This window comes from Vitis vinifera, chromosome 18, assembly GCF_030704535.1.
Source record: "Vitis vinifera cultivar Pinot Noir 40024 chromosome 18, ASM3070453v1".
NCBI lineage: Eukaryota > Viridiplantae > Streptophyta > Magnoliopsida > Vitales > Vitaceae > Vitis > Vitis vinifera.
In genome coordinates, this window is record NC_081822.1 from 33,201,298 (window position 1) to 33,216,403 (window position 15,106).

At 34.4% G+C, this 15,106-nt stretch overlaps 2 protein-coding genes across 2 annotated transcripts; one reads left to right on the forward strand and one right to left on the reverse strand.

Moving 5' to 3' along the window:
* The first annotated feature begins 1,027 nt into the window (after positions 1-1,027).
* LOC100267045 (uncharacterized) lies at positions 1,028-6,559 on the forward strand. Its single transcript, XM_002277086.4, has 10 exons — positions 1,028-1,411; positions 2,355-2,529; positions 2,637-2,795; positions 3,844-3,937; positions 4,591-4,661; positions 5,131-5,182; positions 5,568-5,616; positions 5,698-5,835; positions 5,968-6,087; positions 6,186-6,559. Exons 1-10 carry the CDS (start codon positions 1,143-1,145, stop codon positions 6,325-6,327), a joined length of 1,269 nt encoding a protein of 422 aa, XP_002277122.2. The 5' UTR covers positions 1,028-1,142; the 3' UTR covers positions 6,328-6,559.
* Positions 6,560-6,765: 206 nt separating this feature from the next.
* On the reverse strand, positions 6,766-13,492 carry LOC100244724 (uncharacterized). The gene is made up of 10 exons (XM_002277063.5): positions 13,127-13,492; positions 11,749-11,787; positions 11,378-11,504; positions 10,931-10,992; positions 9,884-9,951; positions 9,549-9,598; positions 8,687-8,756; positions 8,456-8,579; positions 7,549-7,665; positions 6,766-7,180 (listed from the first exon to the last, which is right to left on the reverse strand). Exons 1-10 carry the CDS (start codon positions 13,430-13,432, stop codon positions 7,082-7,084), a joined length of 1,062 nt encoding a protein of 353 aa, XP_002277099.1. The 5' UTR covers positions 13,433-13,492; the 3' UTR covers positions 6,766-7,081.
* Between the last annotated feature and the right edge of the window lie 1,614 nt (positions 13,493-15,106).

The window sequence follows — 15,106 nt, forward strand, 5'->3', positions numbered from 1 at the left end:
ATACTTAAAAGTTTTTATCTTTCAAGTATAAAAAATAAAATAAAAATAAAATAAAATAAACCAAAAACACTTTATAAAATTACTACCAAACACAATCTTACAAAATATAGAAACACTTCCTAAAATCACTATCAAACATACTCTAAATATTACCAATATCATAAAAGACAATACAAATGCAATAATAAATTGACTTTGACAAAATTGCATATGAACTTTAGAGGTTGATCTTCTCTTCCAACTACGAAAAGGAATCATCATCATCAACTATCTGACTTCAATAAGGCACTCACAACTCAAAGGAATTGCAACCTTTCGTTGAACATGTGTAAAAAAATCCATCTCAACTTCCCTGGGATTGACAAACCTTGACAATAGCTTTCTTTCGACAAAATACTTTTGATTTTTTTATCTAATGCCAGATGAGGATGTAGCAAATGACAAGCACGATGCTTCTTAAACAACAAAAACAAAAAATTAGACAAATCATTAAAAATCATAACCTTAATTTTACAAAATAGAGAAACTCCATTTCAATTTCACTACCTCTGTTCCAAAATCTTAGGATAATCTTTATAAGTTTCAAGAACTACCTTCGTGAGCCATGGTTATATATGCATGTGGTGCGTCTTTGAAAAAAAAAAAATGGTTACATTTGGTTTGATTCCTAGAAAATACTAATGAAAGAAAAAAAAAATAAAAAAAATAATTTTTTCATATTTAGTTATTTATGAAAAATACAAAAATAAAATTAAATATAATTAAAACAAGTAAAAAATTTATGCATTTTAAATTATTTAATATTTATAGTGATGCGTTAAAATAAGTAAAATAAGTTTGAAGTAGTATACAAAAAATAGTTTATTGATTTTAAATTTATTTTTAATTTTCTCACTTTTTTTCTTCTTCTATTTTTCTTCTCTAATTTTTTTCATTTGTATTTTCCTTTAAATTTTCTAATAACCAAATATACCCTTTAAGATTTAAACTAAAAATAAAGAAGGCTATTAATCATAATGGAAATCATGTACTATAATTCTAAATTAATCGAAAAAAACATTAAATAATTATGTTATCAATCATATAGAAAGCAGCGCAAACATATGAATCGTCTATAGAAGGTTGAAAGGAAACCTCAGCTCATGTCCTCAGCACCTGATACATCGATATTGACAAGCCTGAATATCCAACACGGAACAGACCTCCACGAAATGAAGTTTGCAGTGACAGCATGGAGCAAAGGAAGAGCAAGAGTCGGGGTACTCCAGTTGGCCAACTGCCCACAACCAATGGAGACACCGGCGCTCCTCCTTTCCACCAGAAAGGGCCTGCCCGTTTTCATCTCACCCGACCTCCTTCCCTCTCTTCCTTCTCCTGACTCCCATCTCCTCCAGATGAGCCCTCTCCACTTGTATGTATTCACCTCTCTGCCTTTGTTATTGTTTGGTAAAATTAACTGGGGTTTTGGGTTATGTGTCTTTTATGCACTCGAGGTGTTTGTGGTTTTGCTTCTATGGGGATATGGTTTGTTGTTCTGTGTTTTCTTGTGTTGGACCCAGTTCTGATTGTTGGGTACATCGTAGACATGAGCATGTGGGTTTTACGACTTCTTTTCTTGCCTGCTCATGCAGCAGGTTGCGATTGAACGTGAAAAAAAGTAAACTTTATATTAGTTCCCTTTCCGTGTAATGAATTGGCCGTATTTATAGCATTTTCCTATGTCATACATGGGCTCGAAGCATTTGAGGCATTGTGTGATTTTGCTTTTGTGGAACATGGTTAGTTATTTAATTGTTTGTTGTGTTGCACCCAGTTAAGATGGTTGGATGCACATGGGTTCCTGGGTTATTGGCTTATATGTGTGTGTACTTAAGGTGTTTGTGATTTTACTTCTGTGGGACACGGTTAGTTGCTAACCGTTTGCTGTGTTGGACCATGGTAAGATTGCTAATTACACATTGGGTATGGGGGATTTTGGCTTACATGCACTCCATATATGCGCTTCAGGTGTTTGTGTTGCTCATCTTTGGCTCACTGAAATGCTATCTATTTGATAGTGTCTGTATTTCTCAAGTTTATGGGGGTTAAGGTCGGTTTGATGCAATTATCTTTTACTGTTAAATGGGGTTTTGGCTTGAGGATGCCTTCCTGCCTTCTTTGTTCTTTTGCAAGTCGATAAGTCTTTGTCACATACCTCTCCTTAATGCAGACATGAGACTTCAGTTTCTAATGAAAATAAACAATAGCAAGTGAAGATTTAAGGGGGAAATCACAATGCTTCATTCGTTACATGTAGAAATTTTATTATTTGATTGTTTACTTAATCACTTGTTCAATATTATTTAATTCTGTAGCTTAGATGGCATTTCATCAAAAACAATATCAAATATTGGAGGATTGCACCAGATGCTTGGTTTGCATGAATATGGATTTGCTGCCGTCCCAAGGGATTCTATTGTATGTCTTCCTGAATGTGATAGCACTAACAAGATCGGAGCATCCTTTGAGACTCCAAGTGGGCGCCGCTTGGTAATTCTCACGGCCTGCTTCTTGTTTACGTTGACTTCTCTTAATAATTTTAATTCTCTGAATTATTTATTTTTTGCTTTTTTAAAAAAAATTTGTGCACCTTACAGATAAAACCTGTAGAGTACATGGAAATGATTTCTTCCATGAAACCAAGCTTATGGGCCACTCTGGCTGATGAAGTGCCTGCATGGGTCTCTGCGAAGAGGAACAAGGCATCAGTGGATCGAACTTTGAGATGGCTTGATGAATGCATTACATTAAGCCCAGTAAGTGCTGTTCATCTTTTTTTTTTTCTCTGATGTTGATGAGTATTAGTATTTGAAATCCATATCCTAAGTTGGGACTCACCATGTCAAACAATCTTTCTGTGAATATATAACAACAACTGTTAGGTTTTTTAAATGAACATGATTTATATTTGATGATGAATACGTCCAGTGGTTAAAAATTCTATTAGGATGGCAATTGTGAGCATTGTTTTAGAAATTAGACCAGACCAGTAGATCATACTCTGAAAACTGCAAACCGATTGCAGATGCAAAACTATTTTACATGTGAAATGTCCAAAACCAGTTTGGACACTTGCATATATACACATACACACATACAAAAGATCCACTCGGACTGCATCAAGGACAACTAGAAAATAGATTAACAAGAGAGAAACAAGGCTCATTATCCACTAATGCAACTCCAAGTACAGGTGAAAAAATGTATATGATCTGAAACAACAAAAAACACCATGACCCATAACTCCCAAGCAGCTGGGCAATGAATCAGAAGATGGGCCCCTGATTGTGCCGCCTAATTGTATGAGCAACAGCACCAATTAGCCATGTGCCAGTTGTACAGCTCTCAAGTTTTTATGATCTGAGGTCAGAAATTTTTCCAAACTAGCAAAAGAAATCCACTTTTGGCAGTGCAGCTAATTTCCAAATCTCTTTAGCTGAAAAGCAGCCTCCTAATATGCTGATAACATAACACAAAAAGATTTGACATAAAAAATAAAAAAAAACCCTCCATTTGATTCATTCCATGTCAACCCATCTTCCCTTTTGCAACAATGTTGATTTCTTCCACAAATTCTCCCTCCATCTCTACGTCCCAATCCTGACTATACCACACAAACCTTGGATCCTTGAAAGCAACAGCCTGTGAATGCGATAGGTGCCTACCAGCTGCATTCTCACATTGGTTTCAACTTAAAAAAAAGGAATGCCGTGTTGAATAGGACATTTGTCTAGTGATTATTCTATCATGTGAACTTAGTGTTTTGTGTTTTAAAAATGGATGTCTACTGATCATGAAATATAGGCAGGAGGAGCTGTTTTTGGGGCCATTGTTGGAGGGGCTAATGTAGAAGAGCGCCAACGTTGTGCCCAAGAAGTTGCAGGGCGAAATGTATCCGGTTTGTAAAGCTATTCTTCATTCTATAGATGTCTTGCCTGTCTAGTTACATTTCTGCTTCAGTTTTCACAACAATATTCTGATTGTCATATTATCATAGAATTGCAACCACCCATTAATAGGGGTCACTGGTCATTGATAGTTAGCAGGGGGTTCCTAGATGTGATCAAAACAGGGCATCAAATCTGCACAACATTCTCTCTTATTATTTTTGTCCCCTGTGCTATATTTGATAAGGAAATGAATGGACAAAGAAAGCTGTGATTTAGCTGCTAACATATGTTGAATGGAAAAAGGAAGTTGTGATTTTGTTTCATCTTATACTCTTTCCCCTTTCACAGTTTAACTCTCATTGTGCAAATCCCTAGCACAGGCACCGGCAAATCTAATTAAAGAAGATAAAAAAAAGGAATACTGAGTAGTAGGAGAGATGCATCTTCTATTTTTTGTGTATTTTTCTTTACCCAAATGGTTAAATCTGATGATTATCATTTAGATTGTATTCTTATTCATTGTTCTTGTTTAGATCCACTGGTTTTCATATGCTGTCTTTTGCTGTAACAGAATCAACTTCAAGGTTAAATTTTTTCTTTTTTTCTTTTTTGTTTTGTTAATTTGAGTAGTTTGTAAGACAATATGGAATGTTTTCTGCAGGTTATTGGATTGGAGGCTTTGGGCTTGGAGAGAGCATGGATGAGCGTCCTGCTCTCCTTAATGCCGTTGCTGTAAGAATGACTTCTTACACTGGAAACCATTGTTCTTTCCCATGATTCTGGTGATAAGTTCTTGTGAAAACAGAAGCATTTTTATTGTGCAAGCAGCACATTTGAAGTATAATATAACAACTTAGGAAAATGTTAATCAAACTATTGATTCTCCACTCGTATCAGACATTATAAAATCCCACAGGAAGTTCCCCAGTGTAGGAGCTTTATAGAAAGTGGTTCCTTTAACACCTTGTAATGTCAAAATGATTGCTGTCCTGGAGGGTAGTCTAGCATTGTTTCAGATGAGATAAAAGAGCTGAATTAATCCCCAAAAGCTTGTTATACAGTTAGTTTTGCTCAATTTTGACTCTTCTAGATCACCATTAGTCATATATTTCTATTTAATTTAGTTAGTGGTTTTATCTGCCCCTGCGAACAGAGAATTTTTGTTTTTCTTGAATTTTTTTTTTTCCAATTTAATGTTCAGGATATCTTACCAGTAGAAAGACCACGCCAGATCTGTGGGCTGGAACTTCCAGGTATATGTTTACCCTTGTTACTCTACTTGGTACTGTTTTTTTTTTCTTTTTTTTTTTTAGATTATTGGGAAGCACTTTATGCTCACATCAACATATCCATCAATCATCATAACTTAAAAGCACAATTGTTTTGCATGGCATGTCCTGCATGCATGGGTAATAAGCAAGCTGCAACATTAGTTTGGTACTAATTGTAAAATTGAGGCTTGCGATCAATTCATAATGTTAGATGTTGACTCGGTTTTTGTGAATTTCAAGTCTTCTCAAATTGCCACTCTAATCATAGATAGCCTCAGTTATCTACAATCCTTGATCATTTTTCGACGAAATATATAGAAATGGCTACGTAGTAGTTAGCAAATGAAATTGTTTTTTCATCTCACAGAGGAGGTCTTGCAGGGGGTTGCTGCAGGCATCGATCTATTTGACTCCACGTATGTAGCTCAGCCCAGCATATTGTCTTCTAAGTTTCTCTCTGGTCTCTTTTGTCAAACAACTTGGTAGTGTTTCTACAGGTATATTTACCATCTTACACTTGGAGGATTTGCACTTACCTTTCCTTTGGAAAGCATTCAGAGACATGAATTTGATTCTCGGCTGAGCGACGTAGGAAGTGACCACACCAAGATTAATCTGAGAGCAACAATTTACAGGTTTTCACTTAGATCTATTTCTGTGTCGGAAACTTGGTTAGGAAGTTTGCATTTGGGCTTGGCCTCTTAGTTATCAATGTATAGGATTCTTATTAAAATAGCTATCGGAATGATGTTGATTGTTTTTAACAGGAAAGACACAGCACCAATTGTTGACAACTGTAACTGCTATACCTGTCAGAATCATACAAGAGCATACATTAACCATCTGCTTAATGTTCATGAAATGCTGGCTCAGATTCTACTAGAGATGTAAGAATTTTCATTTCACTATTATTATTCTCGTTATTGGATATGAAGGCGTTATTACTATGTTTACAGCTAAAATGAGCTTTCCCTTACTGTTGTAGACATAACACTCATCATTATCTGGGTTTCTTCCGTTCGATAAGAACTGCAATCAAGGAAGACAATTTTGAGCAATTTCGACAGACGTTCATTGACAGTAGGCGTGAACATCTAAATATGACTGCAGTATGTGCATCAGCATAGTATACGATCTTCAAAAGATGCTTATCATTGGTGAGAGTTGCATTCTTGTTTGTGCGATATGACCGTTCCAGTTCTAATAGCTTGCCCTGGTTTGCTTTGTTGCATTTGAAAGTAGAGGATAAGAGAGACAGGATGAAGGACTCTCCTAATTTAAACCAATAACTTGGGATGTCAGCTTAATTTGTTGGATTTCTTAGACTCTATTGAGAATGCATTTTTCTTACATTCTCTCCTTTTTGCTTTTCCTTTGGTATGTGGCCTTGCCTTTCTCCATTTTCTGTTTGCATCAAATTTTACTCCATGATTCCAAAAATCACCAACTGGCATTCAGAAGCTAATGGGGTGTCTGATATCCAAATACCCTAAAATGAAATTCAGCAAGTTGGCAATTCTAATAATATATATAGTGCAATGTAACATAATCAGATGAAGAAAATATAGTAAAAAGATGAATGCATTCATTAGACTAAAGCTGTACATATCACAGTATTAACTGTCTCTTAGATGACCAATTTCTGTAGTATGACAGACAAAAATGTGATTCCTGGACTATATAAAAACTCAAATGGAAAAATAATAAGGTCCTACTAACAAATCCAAAGAAAAAGGATAATCACACCCATCACTCGATACTTAACTAGGATTTTCCATAACTACATTCTGATGACTTGGTATGACAGCATATGCACAGAGCTGAAGGTATAGCTCCATTGGTGTTACTGGGTGATAGAGCATTTAATGGCTGATATTGAAGCTACACAGTGACCATAGCGTATGTCTGAAACAAATAAGACAAGATCTTCTTGTAGTCACCAATTTGCATACCAGTGTTGGGGTCGATGATGAAAGGGACCTGCAAAACAAAATAAAGACTCTAGGGCTTAAGGTCCCTGATAGAGATGCATGCAAGCAGGCAAAATGCTCCTAAGTTAGTGGGAGATGACAATATCTCTCCTCCTTTTCCTTTGTTATTTTTCTCCTATTTTTAGTCTGTATGATGCTAGGTTTGGCCTTGGCAAGCCTGCACAAGGTCTTCATTTGATTGCAGCAAGAGGGCAGAACCACCCTGTTGGTGGCAGTGCAGTTATTGTTTGAAGCTGGTATGCGGAAAACCGACAATTTTTAACTTTTTCAGAAAGAGGAATTGATTTGGGTTAATGGAAACTCGTCATAATATGTCAGAAGGTTAAGGATAGTTTAAAACATTATCCAAAGGCTAACCTCTTTCGACCCAGATGCCTCAATAAGTAGCTTTGTTCTTGGGGAGCCTTCTCCCACATTTTGAAGTATGTAAGGAAGCTCCAACTCACAGAGTGCCTCACGCACAATCCTTGCATACTGGACAGAAACAGAAACTGTGTTAGAAAAGAGAGAAAAACAAACATATTACACATAAAAAGAAAATTAAACAAAACTATCCTCAACATAAATGTAACAGTGAAAAATAGTTTGAAAATCCAATGGAAACCAAGGTTCAAATACACCCCATATAAGCTTCCTACACCAGTTCTAACTCTTCTCTCCGTTTACATTGTGCCAAAGGCCAAACTTGTGACCTGTAATGGACACAACAGTTGCTTATCAGCATCATTCATACATGAGATTGGATGTTAATATGCATCCTTCCTATTCAGGCTGCTGCTTTGACTAACTGGGGCCACAGCTTCTCATCAGCCATATTAACTTTTCAAAAGCTCCTGAGTGCCATTGTATTGAATCTTTCATGGTCTGTAAGCTCCTGGTCTGGGTGTTGGATATGCCCAGGTTTCTCATTAAGTTCTCTCATTACGCAGGCACATTAGGGCCTTTGGGTGCTTTGGAAAGAAAGGAATTCACACCCTTTTGAGGGAGACTTTCAGGTATTCATGCGGAGGCTAATCAAAATTCAAACATTCCCTCTTAGGTTAGGCTCTACTAGCATCCCAATTTAGAGGAACTGGAAAAGGGTTATTTTATGATGAGAGGATCATGCTTGGTTGGTTGTTTGGTTTTTGTTGTCATTTTTCCATTTCACTTAAGGAAATTTTTTCTTTCTTTTCTTTAAAAGTTTTTTCTTTTACAGAAGAAAGTAAGAATATACAAGAAAAATGATATCTGAGAATTAAGGGAGCGGATAAATAGTCTTTACCAGATTGTTTTCATATGAGAAAAGTTCCAGCTTTTTGGCTGGTGGGTCTAGTCTGGCCTTTTCCCATAGTGTCATTCCTCTACCTGCTCGAAGAATAGTTGGCATCCATCCTGTGAACAATGTGCTTCATAGTACAAGATCATTCAATTAGAGGAAAAATAAAAGTGCTAACAAAAGAAAACAAAAAACTAAAATAAACTAAAATAAAATGGAAGTGCATAAGCACAATACCTTTCCAAAAGCCCAGTTGAGGGACTTTTTCCTTTACCATATTGCTGAAATAGGTACTTCACAATTTCACCTATTAAAAAACAGAAACGAGGCAAGTCATAGAACATTTAACATTTGATGAGTTCAAACTATATTCCTAATGTAGTTGTAAAGTGAAAGTCTACATGACAACTTGTCATCATCCCAGCGATATCCAGAACATTGTTTTTAGATGGTTGCCCAGGTCCTATCCACAATTCCACTCTATCTTAAGACCATATCTTCCTCTATTTGTATTTAAATCACCTTTCTGTTACTTCTGTAATGTATGCTACGGTCATATCCTTGTTCTCATATTACCTTCCATCTAAGCTAGTGTCTACCCATCCATCTTAACTGCCTTCCTTAAAGCAAACTTATAGCACTTCAAGAACAACCATTATGCATCTTAAGCTATAAACTAAAAGTATCGTATCATGTTTTAATTTATAACAAAATTATTTGAAAACAAGAGCTAATTAGATTGACATGAACACTTAAATTTATGGTATTCAATCACATTGTAACGTATGGATGGACAGCTTAACTGGTTAGGGTTCTTGTCAAAAGGAAGAACGGCCAAATGAAGGAAAACACAGACAAAAAGATATCTAAAACCTATCTGATGATGATGTGTCATGGCTTCTGTCATCTAACCTGATATTCCCCATTGTTAATCACTATTCTAGTTTAGTATTCATCCCTGCCATCTCCAATTGCAGTAGGCTTAAACACAAGAACGAGAGAAGATCATATCTATAGGAAACCATAGCCAAAAAAATGAAGAAAAGAAAGAAAAAACAAGAGGCCATCCATCCATGTAAGATAGAGCTTCATCACTTACCACTTTCATACATTGAGATACCAGTGTTTGGGTCAATAAGGAAAGGGAACCTGCATGAGAACTTTGTTAGCGTACAGGAAGCTTAAAAAAGGAAAATAAATTTTTGTGAATTTTCAATTACATGGAAAGGAACGCTAGCTTCAGATTGATCCCAATACAGATGAATGTCATAATCTCTCAAGATCATTATCTAAACCACGGGTCCCAACTCTTAACATTTATGATAACCTGAATGGAAAACAAATGATCTTCATACTGAGAATCAATCTGACTCAAGTCAATCCTCAGTCACTTATCATGGAAATGAAACAATAGCTGGGGAAATATTTACGTACTGCTCTTTGCCACCAAATCTTCTAACCATTTCCCTGTGTCTTACAGAACCTTTTGGACAAGGATAGACCTGTAGATACCTCAAATTTACACTGGTAAGATAATATTAAGAAATGTGAACTATAACGAAGCAATACTAGAAAAATCAGTTACCAAAAAACCAAATTCTACGGATGCCCCAAGTACATTCAAGGCACTTTGTCTAATTCTTTTTCTTTTCTTTTTTTTTTCCTCCATTCCTTCAATTAATTTATCTGATGTTAAATAGGGGGCAAGACTTAGAACACATTAGGTATACCATATCCACTCAGAAAATACGATAGATGATATAAAAATTATCCATGTCTGCATCCTTTATTACCAGATAATGGGTATCTAATCCCATAATCTAATCTCTTTCATTTCCATTTAAAAGAACACAAAGGATAATTTTCCAGACAATATGCACTTAGCTTCTACTCTATTTTGTCAAATTTCCAAGATTCATATTCGCGTCAGTTTAACTAAGGATTATGTTGGCTCTGAACCTATCATAACTTCCTTCCTCAAGGCTTAGGAGCAGCTTTGTGAAAAAGAAAAGGCCGAGTGTGAGATAAGAGGAACCTAGTTCAATGTATATGCTTATTTATGAACAGCATATAATTGGGAAAATGCAAAAATCAGTTTCCTTGCTTAAACCATTCTTAGGCAGGGAAACTTTTTGAATGCATCAAAGGAAACTAGTTACCCATACCCATTCATTGCAGAGCCAAACTAGTGGGAAACATTCCAACTTTTGTGAGGATGTTTAAAGTTATCTTTTTATAATTTTCCTTCTCTCCATCCAAACTACTAAGCTGGAATCAAATCCTCAACTTTCAGCTTATTACAGAATCATATTCTGAGTTTCATGGGGAATGAATGAAATGCCTTCTTGATAGTAACAAATTCAAATCCTAGAAAGTCCATGTGGAGTATAGTTCCCTAGAAAACAGAGGATATAGATTATTGATGAAAATAACAGTCAATGATAATCAAAATAAATCATGTCTATAGAAGTCATTGCTCACCTCTACAGAAAGATCAAGCTCAGTTATGGCCTCTCGAACTCTCCTGCAAAAGGGGCATGCCTCTGTTGACCAGCAATAAAACATCTAACTCAGAAAAGTAGCAATCCCTCTATGTAATAACAATGAGTAGCTGTATTGAATGGTGCAAGAGTTTAGTAGAAAATGTCCAAGGGTTATCTGTCTCAGACCGAAAAAAAAAAAAAATCCCATTCTGGAGGAATTTCTATATACCCTATATCCAAGCTCATATCAGATGTTCTATATATCGCTCCTTCAGGGACGTAGACATTCAAATGGTATAAAGGATGTGTAAAATATTCTAAATCATTTGTACCTGGGGAAAAATAAAGATCAAGGAAAAATGCACTTTTCCTTGTGTTATAAGCATATCTTGAAAAGAAGTTTTCACAGGCACTTTTCCATCTTTATGATCAGGAAGAAACTTACCGAATTCAAAAAGCTGCAAACGCGTTGGGGGATCTACAGTGGTGGCCTCTTCGCTTTGTGAACTGTCTGATAGTGATCTTGATCCCCATGGAAATCTAGACAAGGTGGACAAGGAAGAGGTTGCTACCTGTCATTGGAAGGAGGAATACAAGCATCAGGAAGAGCTAGAAATGAAATGATAATTAGAAAGGAACAACGAAAAAACTGAAGACGATGAAGGAAGAAAAGTTTAAAAGTTTCATTTTGTTTTCAAAAATTTTATAAGATAAGTAAAAGCGGAATCATTGAGTACAAAGCAATGACGATGAATGAACAAAGACAGAACAACCAGCGATTAAAGGCACTAACACAAAACTCTAGAGAGAGCATACCTCCAAAAGGTAGTTCCGCTCTTGAGAAGGATCTCCTGCCTGCAAGAAACAAGACAAACACATTGGTAAAGAGATTACTTCCAAATTACATGTTGTGTTCCCTAGTCTAAATTAGCAGGGGTCATATGTTTTAAAGCAAATTGCAGTGAAAAAGAGAGACAGAAAAGAAAAATTTATAAAAAGACTATCTCCAATTAGGGTTTTTGTAACAACCATCACCCTTTCGTGTCAAAATGCATCCCTCTTGTAGATTCATCATCCTCGTTATACCCAATAGGATCATGAGACCACTCAAATAGACATCTCTTATGCGACTAGACAAATTGAGCTCCGGATCGAGTCAATGCTGAGCTCTAATACCATTTATAATAGTACACTCTCATATGTAAATATTTTTCGCTCTTAATCTAATGGGCTTTTACAGTTTTTAAAATGCATGTATATAGTTAAAAGGAACTTACTATATATATACTAGTATTAAGAACTTCTTCCATTATATATCCCACGTTGGAGGAAAGGAACTTCTTCCATGGTTAGAAATTCCTGAAAATGTACACATATACTATGGAATTCTCCTAACTATGTAATAGGCTCAAAGCTGAAAATATATACATGAAATGGAGCGGGTTGGGTCGTTATAGATTTTATCCCAACTAAGCATCCATATAGGGCATACTAATCTCAAAACAAGGTTATCTCTTATAGGGTATTTGGTAAAATTTAATGACTTAAGTTAACTTAAATAATTCTTAAGTTATTAGACTTAAAACTTATTGTTTATTTTTTACTTTAAGTGATAAGGTTATTTGATAAAATTAACTTAAAATTTATTATAAATTTTTAAATTAACGTATCTGCCTTCATTAATTTTAAATAATATTTATATTGTTTTACTAGTCTTAATTAATAAATTTATTTGTTAGACATCCATATTTAAAGCATTACAAATACACAAAACAACTAAGAAAATATTTGTTATAAAATATGAATCGTGAATGTAAAATCATAGTTGTAAAATTTACTAAACATAAATAAATAAGGCAAAAAATATTTGAGATTAAAAATAAGTTAACTATTTTGAATTAATACTTAAAAATTATTTTTAATTTTAAGTCATGTTTAATCTATTTCATTAAGCATAAGTCATATTAAGTTATGTAGTTAGTCTACTACAAAAAGCACATGGTAGTGCAATTAAGACTAAGGTGAAGAAATAGCTATGAGATTTGGAAAAAAAAAAAAAAAGAAGCATAAAAAATAACACCCAATACTCCATTTTCTTTTGTATACTTCAGTTTTCTCAGGAACCAAACAGAAACAGCAACAACAGATTAAAGAAGCAATCAAACAGGAAAGGAAAAGGGGTGAAGAGTCTCACAGAGAAGAGCTTGAGCAAGGGACAGAGAACAGACAAGAAACTGGTGGATGGGGTGGTGCCAGTGCCACCACTGGAAACTGCATCTTCTTCCTGAGAAAATCCGGGGTCTGCATCTGGGTCAGCAGATTTTGCCCGGAATCTATTTCCTTGAGAAACCCAGTTCCCATTTCCCAACAATCTTGGAGAAAATGGTGAGAATTTGGAAGTGGAAACTGAAAAGGGAGAGACTGGAAATGAGAATTGGGTATTTGAGGAAAACTTCTGAGGTGGGTTTGTGAAGGATGATGATTGAGATAACATGGCCATAGCTGGAGTGGGCTTTTCTCCCTTTCAAGCTCCCCAAATTTATGAAAATATTAAAAAGGCAATATACAAATAATTCATTAATTTACATATTTTTTTATTAATTAAAATTCATTATACATAAATTATAATTTATTTTAGACAAATTAATATAAACTATTAATAAGAACTTTTAGGGTTTATCTAATCCTATTTCAAACCTTACCAAAAATTATTTTTAATAATTATTTTGAAGAATATTTTTCAAACAAACCCTTATATTTAAAAATTAATTATGTTTTTTATTTACAAAATTAATCTCATTTTGTGTTTTAATAAGTAAACAAACAAATAATCCTCAGGAGTAGCTCAGTTAGTCCGATCTTGGGTTTGCTCCCTAATAGTCACTAATTCGAATCCCCTTAAGGCTATTGGAGATTTACCTAATTTGTTAACTTCATGTCTCAATCGATTTTATAAAAATAAATAAATAAATAAACAAACAAACAAATAACAAAACAAAATGAAAGGTTCATCCGCATCCTCCCTTCTTATTATATCCAAGCTGGAGCCTGGCCCAAGCACAAAGCTCTTGGGCCTTTAAGTCTGGGACTACTTTTTTCCTCTGAGCCCTAGGTTCATTGAAGCCCAAGCAGACCTTCTCCCAGGGAGGAGAGCCCAAGTCAGCTAACTAGGTACCACACATCAAATCCGTTAATTCAATCTCATTGAGGAAAGTATGAATGTAATCAGTATAAGAAATATATGATTAAAGGTATGAAAAATTAATTAAGGTTACGATTCAAAATACAAAGAAAGGTAGAAAAAAGTAACGACAATACGAGGAATGTAGCTAAAAATACTCACGAAATATGATATCAGAATACAAAACATATGATCAAGATATGATAAGGAAAATATGGTATTTTCATTTCTCAGACGATAAATGTGTATGAGTTTTTTAAATAGAATTCAATTATTGAAGATATTATCAAATATCGAATGATTCAAATTCCAATTTTCATTGTACATAAAGCCTTTTCTAAAGCTAAATAAGACTGTTCATGACCCCTTTTACCACTCACAACATAGCTTAAAGAAGGAAAATAATAGCATAAAATTGAAATAATGAAAAGGAAAAACATCCAATGCCCATTAACAAGTGAATAAATGCTGCTCCCCTAGTGTAAAAAAAAGTGCTTTTAATCATGAGTAGAGCATCTCTCCTTTGTTTTTGTAAAGTGATGCCTTCAGTCTTATCTTTTACCCTATATTCCAACTTTTTATCAGTTTATCCCTAATTATTGGATTTATATAAAAGGAGTTCAAGTAATTGAAGTTATTAAGTAATTTTATTTTATTTTTATTGTTTTAGTGGGTGGTTGGTAAATCAATTTTATAACTTAAAGTGGCTAAATAACTTAATTTAAGTCTTTAAGTAAATTAAGAATATTTAATAAAATAATTTAATAATAATTAAAGTCAATAATAATTTTAAGTAATAAGTAAAAACAATTAATTTATTTTTAAGTTCTTATCATCATTTTATCTTTTTATTTTCATTTATCATAATTATTTTTACAATTTCCTTTGTTACTTCACAACCTCCACTATAACTCGATCTCTCTTATACTAGTTAGAATTTATAAAGCTAAATACATCAATATGATGATTTAGAGTAAGTTATAAATTAATTTT